Source organism: Seriola aureovittata, chromosome 12 (assembly GCF_021018895.1).
Source record: "Seriola aureovittata isolate HTS-2021-v1 ecotype China chromosome 12, ASM2101889v1, whole genome shotgun sequence".
Lineage (NCBI taxonomy): Eukaryota > Metazoa > Chordata > Actinopteri > Carangiformes > Carangidae > Seriola > Seriola aureovittata.
Window position 1 is genome coordinate 17,049,521 of NC_079375.1, and position 11,683 is coordinate 17,061,203.

At 38.8% G+C, this 11,683-nt stretch overlaps 2 protein-coding genes across 4 annotated transcripts; one reads left to right on the forward strand and one right to left on the reverse strand.

Annotated features, from left to right (window-relative positions):
* Positions 1–299: 299 nt before the first annotated feature.
* Positions 300–3,678, forward strand: ndufa13 (NADH:ubiquinone oxidoreductase subunit A13). The gene is made up of 5 exons (XM_056390336.1): positions 300–454; positions 2,146–2,224; positions 2,333–2,404; positions 2,491–2,560; positions 3,435–3,678. Exons 1-5 carry the CDS (start codon positions 361–363, stop codon positions 3,552–3,554), a joined length of 435 nt encoding a protein of 144 aa, XP_056246311.1. The 5' UTR covers positions 300–360; the 3' UTR covers positions 3,555–3,678.
* Positions 3,679–4,545: 867 nt separating this feature from the next.
* On the reverse strand, positions 4,546–9,815 carry cirbpa (cold inducible RNA binding protein a). Of its 3 annotated transcripts, XR_008829222.1 has the most exons (8): positions 9,673–9,815; positions 8,832–8,931; positions 8,585–8,691; positions 8,197–8,329; positions 7,954–8,095; positions 7,798–7,856; positions 5,022–5,116; positions 4,546–4,932 (listed from the first exon to the last, which is right to left on the reverse strand). XR_008829222.1 is itself a non-coding variant. In XM_056391740.1 (7 exons), the coding sequence occupies exons 2-7, from the start codon at positions 8,929–8,931 to the stop codon at positions 6,528–6,530; spliced, it is 549 nt and encodes a 182-aa protein (XP_056247715.1). In that variant the 5' UTR covers positions 9,673–9,815; the 3' UTR covers positions 6,250–6,527. The 3 variants fall into 3 exon arrangements, 2 of the variants coding, with proteins under 2 accessions (XP_056247715.1, XP_056247714.1); XM_056391740.1 differs by lacking the exons at positions 4,546–4,932; positions 5,022–5,116 and adding an exon at positions 6,250–6,535; XM_056391739.1 differs by lacking the exons at positions 4,546–4,932; positions 5,022–5,116 and adding an exon at positions 6,250–7,216 and having other exon boundaries at positions 9,673–9,814.
* Positions 9,816–11,683: the final 1,868 nt, after the last annotated feature.

Consider the following 11,683-nt stretch of genomic DNA (forward strand, 5'->3'; position numbering starts at 1 on the left):
AAGAACTGCACCTAATTCTATCGAGGTAACATTAATGCTACATGATTATGCATCACCAATAGTGTAAAATAAAATAATATAACAATAGGGGCAATTTGCTGCATAATGACTATTTTTATTTTTGATACGTGAAGCACAGTTTTGCTTCTGTACAGTTTTACACAAGTAGTTAAAGTATCTTTAAATATTACATTTGTAATGTGACTAAGATATACTAAAACAGCTGCTATGGTTATTAGAATATGGAGTTTTCATATTGACCGGTAGGGGCGGTAGAGCGGTGCTGCAGCTTTTCCGCATGAGCGAAGAAGAGTTGTGTCGGTAACGTCAGCAGCGTGTTTTGGTGAAGGCTGGAGGAAGATGGCGGGGTCCAAGGTGAAGCAGGACATGCCTCCTCCGGGAGGCTATGCTACGTTTGATTACAAGAGAAATCTACCGAAACGAGGACTTTCGGGTACATGCACCACATATTTAGTTAGCTAAATATACACGTCCATAAATGAGTTTTTATAAACGTACAGGCTATGTGACGTTTGCTATTTATTCAGCAGCGGCTAATGCTAACGGTTAAGCGCCGGTTGGGTAGAAACAGGAGTTAATCTGCTATAATTAGGATCTTTAACCTCTTGGTGGCTCTTAAATTGACGCTTGTCTCTTCCAACAATATAATATCACAGTCTGCAAAATGTTTTAGTGTCTAAACAACGTTTGTTATTGACAGTGATCATAGCAACACGCTAACTAGCTAACACTGGCTCTTGGTTCATTGCAGGTTCAGTTCAATAAAATTATTACATTGTTGTAAATGGAAATAAACTCTTGAGTTTATTTAATGCTGCTTTTCCAAAACCTGTAGTTAAGCATGGACAGCTCAGATGCTGTGTGAAAGCCAAAAGATAAATGAATTAAACATTTTGCCTGGTGTTTCACCGAAATTTGTGATACTTGTGATTACATTAGGCTTAAAAAGGGACCAAAAAAGCCGAAATATTGACAAGTGCGACAGTTTCTTTTGTTATTAGCAAAACAATTGGGACACTGTCTGTATAAGGTCACATATTTATCTAGCTATTGACATCAACGCATTGGATACACTGTCAGAATACACCACAAGACAGATAAATATGCAAATAAGCAATTATTTCCAACAAAACCACACGGCAGAAAACAATACATGATTTCCTCAGTCATTAAAAAAAATAATTGCATGTCTCCATCACATTACCAGAACGTTGAATGGAACATCTCCAGATCACTTCATTTGACCAACACTCAGTGTCATTGATGAGAAGCACCTGAAACGAGGCTCAACAATTGTGAAGAGAGTCACAGTGTTAGCAGTCACATGTGCAGATGCTGTCCAACTGTTACAGTGGACGTGCAACCGTTTACAGCTGCACATGCAAGTGAGTTAGTAACTTCTGCAGTTTTGCCACTTGCATCGCCTGTGTTTTAGGTTTTACAAATACACCACAAAAATTAGTTTTTCAGATCGGAATATTTTTCTACTAAGAAATGGGGAGAGTACAGGGGTCATTCTGCTCAGAGTATCATCATATCACCTCTGCAAATGTAGAAGCTGCTGTTTTGCTACATTCGGCATCACTGATGTGTGCCTAGATATGTAGGTCTGAACTTCTGCAGCTATTTGATACACTGGTGGCGATATCAAGAAGTGTTCTGACAAATATCAAATAGCTTTCCCAAAAATTTTAAATTGACTGCCTTAAAGTCTAGATGCTACCATTGTAACATACAGCAGCTGCAGCAGATGGTTTGCTAGATATAGTTGCCTTACATGAGCGGAAGCCACAGATCTTATAAGCGGTCTACTACAGATTCATTTATTCCATTATTGTAACATCAAAGAAAACAGATGGTGAAACCACATGTTAAGGAGCTTACTATTATTTTGTGTCTTTCATTAGCTCTGACGCATGTCCAAACAAACATACAATGGTAACATCAGTAATGTAGAGGTAAAACTGGGATAATCTTGATACTGATGCTGAAATGACCTGATAATGTGGTTGAGATATCACTCAAACCCAACTGTAAATCATCTGTGCCAAATGAGTAAATTAAATGTAAAATGTGAATATAATGCTGTTTTAAATTGTGACTAATGAATTCTTTGACCAACAGGATATAGTATGTTTGGCATTGGCATCGGCATCATGGTGTTTGGTTACTGGAGGCTATTTAGGTGGAACAGAGAAAGGAGGTAGGCAAATTCTTTTAATTGTGCTTAAGGCTCTGTTCACAGTCAAACTTAGTCATGTTTACACACGAGCTAAAACTGGCGGTGATGTAACGTGTTTATGTGTCGCAGGCGCCTGCAGATTGAGGAGATGGAAGCCCGGATAGCTATGATGCCCCTCCTGCAGGCAGAGCAAGATCGAAGGTGACAATAAAAAATTAACACAAACAAACACATTTAGTTATAATCTGGTAATACATACATAACAACTGAATTGTCCCTCTGACCAGGACCTTACGAATGCTGAGGGAAAATTTAGAAGAGGAGGCGGTTGTCATGAAGGACGTTCCAGGTTGGAAGGTAAAGAAAAGAAATTATCTCTTTTTGTTCTCGTAGACCACTGCTTATTGATTCATTTTTCAGTACCTTAAAATCAAAATTAAATTACATAACATTCAATATATGTTGGTTTATAGATTTATCACAGCTTTTCATATTCATTGACCCCTAGATGCACAAGTCAAAGATTAACCGTCTCTGTTTTTCTGTTTCTTTTATTCTTCAGTGTGTTTGTGACAATTTAAAAAATTAACTTTACGTTAGTGGGTCAAAAATGACGCACATGCATTTCAACTTAAAATTTCATCCATATTAGTTATTTTCTGAAAGTTCAACTGTTCAATTTCATCAAAACAAGTAACATTTTACGCAGATCATTTCACATTATGTATATTTTTCACTAAATTGGGAGCTTTACATAATATTTACATTGATTACTGTTGAAAGAGTTCCTGTTTGTATAATTAGCCCAGTTTAAAAGTAGCTAACATTACTGTAGTTGTGGATGTATTGTTGGCATAACTTAGCTGTAGCTAAGGTAGTTACATGCAGTGAGGTGTACACACACACCTGATGTTCAAATTCTAGTAATGATCTTAATTTTTGACCCACATATCGAGTGTAGTTTCCCATTACGTATGCATGTAAGGACTGACAATAATAGAAAGCTTTACTGATAGAACACTTTTCATAAATTCATCTCAACTTTTGAGCAACAGATATTGAAAAGCAGGATTTAGCATACAACTATAAGAATGGATGGAAAATCTGTAAAATAACGTGTTTGGTAAAAGCATGTCCCAAACAATATTTAGAATATGAAACATTTTCCGACTATGACTATATTCTGTTTTTGTCAACGAATTATTTTTTAATTATATATAAACTTGTGTAGGTCGGTGAGAGCGTCTTCCACACAGACCGCTGGGTCACCCCTGTGTCAGAGGAGCTGTTCAACCTCCGGCCCCGTGAGGAGCTTTTGCACAAGCGTTTCGGCTTCTTGTGGTACGTGTAAGCACCACCGAGATGAACAGTGTCCTGAGCTCCGCCACCTTCCACAGCCAGTACTGTGTGGACCTGAGCCCTCGCTCAATTCAGCTTGTAAATGTTCAATATTAAACTTTTTTTTCTTTACCTCATCCTTGTTTACCTGTCGTGATTGTTTCAGTTTGAAGTTTACAGCATTTACCTGATAGAGGTTCACGTCCAGTCTATTTTGTACTCGAGTTTTGCTACATTATACTTGAACCCATTTCATTGCAGACTCACATCATCTAGAGGTATATGAAGCCGATAAAATAAGCTCCAGCAATATTAAAACACTGCTTCCATATAAATGCATCAGAGAAAATGATGCACCAATAAATTATTGCATTGAAAGGGGGGATTCTGGCTCTTTGATCAGGGTGCACAACACTATATAAGCTGACAAAGACAAATTTAGAGGCTTAACACTGAACTAGAATGTGGAGGTTGTTGCACTTATCTTCAACAGCAAATAGATTGTATTGATCTGCATTATATTGATTTTATTCAGCTTAACTAGCTTGCTGAAATTTCCCTTCTGACAAAAATGGAAAAAACTGGAGAATTTTCTTAGGTTTCCTGGAACATGCACAGAACGTCTTATAACACTCGGACTGTACAGCGGTACATCCATCACTAACTTACTTTGCCAAAAAAAAAAAAAAAAACTAATCTGTTGACCGTGTCAAATGATAACACATCTTTGTTGTTTTCAGGCAACTAAAGATGACATTTTATGATTTGTTCAATTTGATCAACATTAAACTGACTTCTGACACGTTCAGGCTTCATGTGAACATATCCATCTCGCAAGTTAGATTAAAAATCAGCTAGCACGTTGTCTTTGTCAGCAGCACCACATCCTTAGTTTACTATGAATCCAATATAAGACTGAAATGTATGTCAACTGAACAATTATCTAATCAACCGAGTAAAAGATTTTAACAATTTCAAGGTGTTGTAAAATCAACAACAAACAGTTAATTCTCTTCAGTTTTTATTTTTTTAAAATCACAATACAAAAAGTTTAAACAATAGTATTCATTGGTCTTGTGCCTGTAGTTAATTAGCATTACAGTGCTAACGGTACCCCATCTCTCATGTAAACCCACTGTCTGAAAAGGTACTCCTTGTTATATTCAAACAAGATAGTCAATTCAAGTTGTTCGGTCCCTAGCGCGTACAGTTCCATCATCCTGCCCCTGTTTTTTTAACATCAATGACTTTGAATAGCAGCCATAACATTTGAAAAATGTGTTTCTCAGGCAAGCCATCATTTGATATTCAGAGGCCTCGACCTTTTAGTTGGCAGGATCCTCCTGTGTAGCCACTGCTTACAGCTGCCCCAGTGCTGCTGTACATTGGACCTGAATCGGGGGGGAAAAAGACGTAATCAACCCGGCCAATCGCTACTGCACCAATCCAAAACATTCATATTAATAAAACTAGAGTTTACCTGATAACTGCATCTGCATCATCAGTCACTGCCATTTAAAGCTGCACAATTCAACTATGAGGAGATCCAGTGAAGCCTCCAACAGTCCATTCATTCTAGAGAAAGAGATTAAAAGATGGATTAAGCCCAGCAACTAATGTTTGTCGTAAGAAATCACAATAAAATGCATGCAACACTATTCATGAGTCTGAAACTCACCACTTATTCATATGTAAGGGTACAAAGAGAAACAACTGAATACAGTCTAGACACCTTACACATCAAATAGGACTGCTGTGGGACATTACTGGAGCAAATTTGAGGACTAATGCAGTGAACAGAAGTGGACTGAGCACAATACTACCCATGACTTAAGAGGCCAATGCTTGTTTTGGTGGACTCAGGAGGTGGAGCACTACAATCCAGAGGAGCTTCATAGAAACATTTTTTTCCTCCATGGGCATTTCTTTAAGAATCAGAATCGGGGAAGAGGCCATGGCATGTTTGTAGGCGACATCTGAAGCAGAGGACTAAACACAGCGACTAACTTGAAGGTATTCATGGAAACAATGAGAACTGAGTTTGAAGGATGTGAGCAAAGCAAAAGGAGATTTTTACCTCACGTGCATTGGCCTACTTTCTCCACATATGACCTAGGCAAGAGAGCAGCTTTCATCTCTGATGAGCACTTGTTGGTAGGCGCAACACTTCGCTCTCCAAGGACTTGTAGGTTTTTGAAGTAGCTGACCTCTTGAACGTAATGAAGCATTAACATGACCAGACACCAGCTGAGGTTTTCCCCAGCATTTCCATGCGCCACTTTAGGGGCTAATTACTCAAACCCCACTAGAGGTATGATCTCGGTACACTATGAAGTCGTCAACACATCTGGGTATAAATAGTTTTGAAACATGTACAGGATTCACTGGGCCAAAAAGCATCTTTAGTTTTTAGATCGTAGGAAACCAGGCAGAGAGCTTGTCAAAAGAAGTGGACTTAAAAAAATAAAATTAAAAAAATAAAAAAATAAGACCAGATTACAGCTTATCTTGCTTTACTATATCTTATCCAGAGAACTTCACTTGACTAAACTGCCAATTTTTAGTTGTCCTCCAGAGACATCCATGTGCAATTTCAGTGTTTTGAGCAGTTGACTTGGTTCTCACGCAGCATTACAGTAACAGATGAACCTACAGCTCTAAGCTTAGCTTCCCCCATGTGGTAGTTTTAAAAGGCAAAAGAATCAAGATTATTTTCCACAGTCTGTTTAATAGGCTCCATGAAGCCAAACTGACAAAGAAAAAAAAATGTTGATCATACAAAGAACATAAAGTACAAAACTGTTCCCGGTTGAGATATTACTTTGGGGAAACGAAGTTACATTTTCGATCACTTAAACAAGATTAGTCCATTTTACAGCACATTTAAAATGCAGATGTTGAGCAGAGCACAGAAGATACCTTGGACAGACTGTAGCATGCTGCAATTTGCAACTTCATGAACAGCCGGCCACTTCGGATGTGTAGTTCACCAGTCTGAAAGGAATTCACTCTTTTGGGAAATTGAACACACAGGAGCCTCAGCTAAACTAAGTTTTTGATAGTAAAAAGGAATTTAGCATTAAATCCCCCAAAAGTTTTTTTCTAGAGTAAATGGATCTTTCCTCACTCAGTTTAAAACCTGACAGGAGGTAGGCGAGTCACAGAGACTGAGAGGGGAAATAAGAAAAAAATGAAACAAAAAAACAAAGAAAACCAAACAAGCCCCATCGGATATTTCAATATAAAAAAACAAACTCAAAAACTAAGGAATTAAATGAGGAAACACTTTAACGTGCTGGACAAAAAGTCTACAGCGATGGTAGCGGCTGTTCAACGAAAAGCCAAGTGGAGAGTCATTGTTTGAGCCCCCAAATGGGGACTTGTGGTACTTATCAGATTACAGAGATGCCTTGTAGTTAAACGATCTTTTTAGAGCAATAAAGATGCCCAATCGAGCAATGTAAGAGTCTTGAACTGTAATTTGTAACATGGTTTGTTAAGGAATGACCAAAACTCATGGCTACATTTTTTTTTTAAGATGCTTGAGCTACTACAACAGAACTACAAAACTAAGGTCAGCAATAACACGTGGACATTTTTCTTGAGGAGCGCATCTTTGAAATACAGCCAGCCAAGTGATGATCTTGAATCAGGGAGATGTTTACTCGTGTGTAGCTGAGGATAAGAAGTGGGCACACAGGTAAAGACACTGAAAGTTCCAACACTGGAGTTTCACAACATCCCCTTCAACCCACCAGACAGTCCAAAAACCCTCCCTCATTTTTTGCCTAAGGGGCTCCATCAACTGAGATACGAGCAATATTAGAATAGCAAATGCTGAATGTTACCTAAAGTGTTTCAAATGGTTTGCCAGCCTCTTTATCAGAGTGGGGGCGGGGGGGCTAGCAAAATTTGCCAACGGTGTACAGAGAGGCATCGACTTGGGCACAAGTACAAAACTGAGGGGCGTACATGATACAAGTCTTCATATGTTGGGGCTGTGAAATTGTCTTAATTCAGTGTTTGACCACTTCTAATGTGATGGTGTTTATAATTCTCAGCCTACCACCGCCAACTATGCATGTACTTTTTTTATATGTACGATTTTAAGGAACTAGATTCCGATATTAAACTGGCCTTTTAGTTAAATCGTATTATATATGCAAGTTCATTTAGTGTTATATTTTAAAGTTTGAAAATGACAGCCCCAACATAAGTCTACATACACAATACAAATGCATTTCATTCATGCTTACCATAGCTGTCATATCCATCGCGGTAGGATCCAGAGCGGTCACCATATCCACCCTGACCCCTGGGAATTAAGCAAACATTTAATTAGCATGACTATGTTAAATTGACTACCATGTGATATCATGAAGTCTCAACTGTGGTTTGGAAAGCATATTTACCTATTTTCTCTGTAGCCACCTGAGGAGTATCCCCCACTCCTGTATCCACCACCACCACCACCAAAGCTCCTCTCTCCACCTCCGAAGCTCCTCTCGCCATAGCTCCTGTCGCCGTAGCTCCTGTCGCCGTTGTATCCCCCACCTCCAAAGTCAATAAAAATAAATAGACAAAGCAAGATAAATATGGGCGACTTGACAGTAAACCGAACAAACTACAAATATATTTGGGCCACCGGTTCTCACCTCGGGAATAACCACGTCCACCTCTCCCCCGGGATCCACTGAATCTGCCACCTCGTGGGCCTGAACTGAAACCTCCTCTGGAGCGCCCGCCCTTTCCTGCTTCATCGACACGAATAGCCCGGCCATCTAGGGTCTGCAACACAAAGGGCATTATTGAATATAAAAAAGAAAAAACCCCAATCCATAGCAATGTAGTACTGTAAGTCAAACAGACTGATAAATACATCTTGCATACAAGCATGCATATATATATATATGCAAATGTTTGAGCAAAGGGTTAACATGAAGACTCTGGCCATTTTGGTATATACAAGAAAAACCAAAAAAAAAGAAAAAAAAAAAGCACACAAAACAATTTATAAGGAATAGGTGGTTAATAGTTCTTTACCTTGCCGTTCATGGCGTCCAACGCATCTTTTGCATCTTCTGCACTATCATATTTCACAAAGCCGAAACCACGAGATCTTCCCGTCTCTTTGTCTCTGATCACATCCACTAATGGAGGGAAAAAAAATCTCGTCAATAATGCCACGTACCGTTAAACGGTGATTCAAAATCACTTCCTGACGGTATAACAGTGATTTATCTAGGGGGAAAATGTGCTGAAATAAAAAAAAAAAAAAAGGAGGCTTCACCTTTCTCGATGGTTCCGTATTTGCCGAAGGCCGCGGCCAGAGACTCCTCGTTGGTCTCAAAGCTCAGTCCTCCGATGAACAATTTACCCTCGTCCGACATCTTCAGCGAAACAAAACAGAGACAAAAAATAATAAACATTTAATCTAAAACAAACGCATATATTTACAAAAACTCAAAAAACTACTCCATGCTTTCACATCGACACACACCACCACCAACAAAAGTAGGTCACTGATCCCTTTACACGAGATGACCACCATTACCCGCGTAATTGTGCCAAAGCCTTTATCTAATGCAAAACAATGCACTAAAGTAGACTTAATCTAAAATTAAGTCTAAAATTGAATTGTATTAATAGCAGCCGTTAACGGATGGATGTCGAGCTAGGCCTCAGGCCCGTAAACGTGGTTTCGTTTGGTTAGCGGATTAGCTACCTAGCCTTTTTCCTTTCGGCGCCATTTTGTAGCACCGAGCTGCTGCTCCTCACTTTGTTTCACTGACCGACCAAGGAACACGCTTCAGCTGCCTTATTCTCTGCGTTATATAATTGCTCTGATTAGCGAATAAAAAAGCGGTTAGTGAACAAATTCCGCCAAATTTCACGTATCTTTTTCTTAACAGCAATACAACGCTTTTGGCGCGATCTCATGCTTCACGAATGATTTACATCGCTATCAAAAATTTTAAAGCTAGTGTGCAGCTGAATGTGGTTTTTATCAAATAATTAAAAAGCTAACATGTTATTCGTGCCTTGAAAATGTAGATGTGTGTGGATGTGACTAATTCACACAAAAATTTACTCTGGAATGTGGTAAACATAAGAAAGAAAACAGCATTTACCTTTTCACTCGTGGTTCGCAAATAGCTGATGAGCTGAGCCGCAGGTCGAATGAGGGGGAAGAGACGGAGCTCTGCTTTTCACCGCTCTACGTACTGACGTCTTCTTCTGCCGGTGTACATGCAGGTCACATTACAACCTTAGGCTCCACACCGCCACCTATTGTACTGGATGGTGTAACACCATGGTTGAAAAAAAAAAGACATTTTAAACAAAGAAGCTCAGTTACCTTGTTAGTAATTCTTACAATTGCATCTATTATTTCTCCCTCACTGAAAAATCCATCTATGAATCTAAGTATGCAAACTAGGGGCATGATATTCCACAAAATATGGTTTTGATTGGAAAGTGATACCAGAGCCAGGATCACCAATATCATAACCAATATCAATACTGTTTATTGTTAAAAGCAGCTAATGTACTGTCATGTAATGTATGTCACAAAGACTGTATGTAAAGAGGTATGTTATAATTTAAATGTATTATTGATAACCCTTTTTTGAATATAGCTTAATTTTCACCCAATCATTTTCCAAACACGCAGCATTTTTTTTTTTTTTTACTATTCTGTGTTAATTACTTAATCACATGCATTTCTGAACACAAGACAGTTTCAGTGGTAAATAAATTTTCAGTCCAGTGAACTAAAGTGGTGATCAGTGTGCACATGGTCACAACAGCAGCACTAAGAAGAGTGTCCATGTGTCCACGATGTGATGCTTTAAGTTTCAATCCTATTGATATTAGTATCCAAACTCAAAAGCGACAACATATCAGGGGTATCAATACTCCCAACCCTAATGCAAACATTTTTCATTTCATTGCAATTTTCTGCATTGCACTGCATATTGGACCATGTTTGGTCCAATATGCAGTGCCATGTTTGGTCCAATATGATGTTACAAAATAATTTTTTGTATGTATGTACGTATGATTGGAGAGCAGATTGGAGATAATAGCTGGCCATCAAACACAATTTTATCCCAACAGTATCTAGACTTGTGTAAGGTATTACCAAAAGATTACATATTTCCTGTCTAAAACATAGTGAATGGCCAAATTGTACACCCAAAACTTGTCCCACTTTCTATTCAAGGCTTCTAGATAAAGAAATATAACATTATCCCCTAGTTTGATAAGAAATCCATTAATTAGAACATCACTCAACACCATTCTTTTGATTCCTTGATTAAAGCTGTCTCAGTGCAGTCAGATGAATTACAACCTTCATAACAAAACTAAAAGCAATCTTGAGAAAGAATGAGCATGCATCGTGTATACCAAACACTTTCATATGCCTCATTGTCCATCAAGCTGACTGATCAGCAATATAACATTAAATATTTAAGGATGATTATTTTGCATGTTTCAAGTGCTTTGTTTGTATGCACCAGTTTGTGTGAGTCATTGTGGTAATTTGCTGGTCAAGTGTGTGTGGCCTGAATTAGGACAAAGTCCAACTTGGCTGTGTGGGAGGTAGACGTGTCTGTACACGCATCTGTAAGCAGTGAAGTGTATTTGAAAGCCATGTGTAGGAAGTGAAGAGGGAGGTACATCTGTGTAGGAGGCCCAAAGCCCAGCCAGATGTCATCTGCCACATCCTCTGTGCACTATTACATAAGGAATAGTTTGACAGTTTTTAGAAATGAGCTGATTCTTGCTTAGAGTTAAATGAGAGGATTGATTGATATCACTCTCATATCTGTATGCTAAATATAATAGCCAGCAGCTCGTTAGCTCAGCATAAAAACTGAAAACAGGGTGGAAAAGGCTAGCCTGGCTGGCAAGAGACATTTATTAAACACATTTAAGCAGTCCGGATAATGCCATCTTGATCTTGATGCCCCAGCATGGTGTCCCCCTCCGTCAACACTGGCTCTTCCACAGCACTCTCATTAGGATAGGGTCACATGAGTCCAAAAGTCCTGAGTGTGAAAACATCTACCAACTATGGTCAGATCTCTGGCCTTTCACATGCTGCTGCAGCTGCTCTGCACACTTGATCATCCCCAT

Excerpts from the sequence above, each read along its gene's own strand:
- ndufa13 (XM_056390336.1), top strand. The coding sequence starts at position 361 with ATGGCGGGGTCCAAGGTGAAGCAGGACATGCCTCCTCCGGGAGGCTAT. Across the intron at positions 455-2,145 it reads ACCGAAACGAGGACTTTCGG|GATATAGTATGTTTGGCATT; the intron begins GTACATGCACCA and ends TTTGACCAACAG. Across the intron at positions 2,561-3,434 it reads AGGACGTTCCAGGTTGGAAG|GTCGGTGAGAGCGTCTTCCA; the intron begins GTAAAGAAAAGA and ends AAACTTGTGTAG.
- cirbpa (XM_056391739.1), bottom strand. The coding sequence starts at position 8,931 with ATGTCGGACGAGGGTAAATTGTTCATCGGAGGACTGAGCTTTGAGACC. Across the intron at positions 8,096-8,196 it reads TGGACGTGGTTATTCCCGAG|GTGGGGGATACAACGGCGAC; the intron begins GTGAGAACCGGT and ends TTGACTTTGGAG. Across the intron at positions 7,857-7,953 it reads GGTGGCTACAGAGAAAATAG|GGGTCAGGGTGGATATGGTG; the intron begins GTAAATATGCTT and ends CTTAATTCCCAG.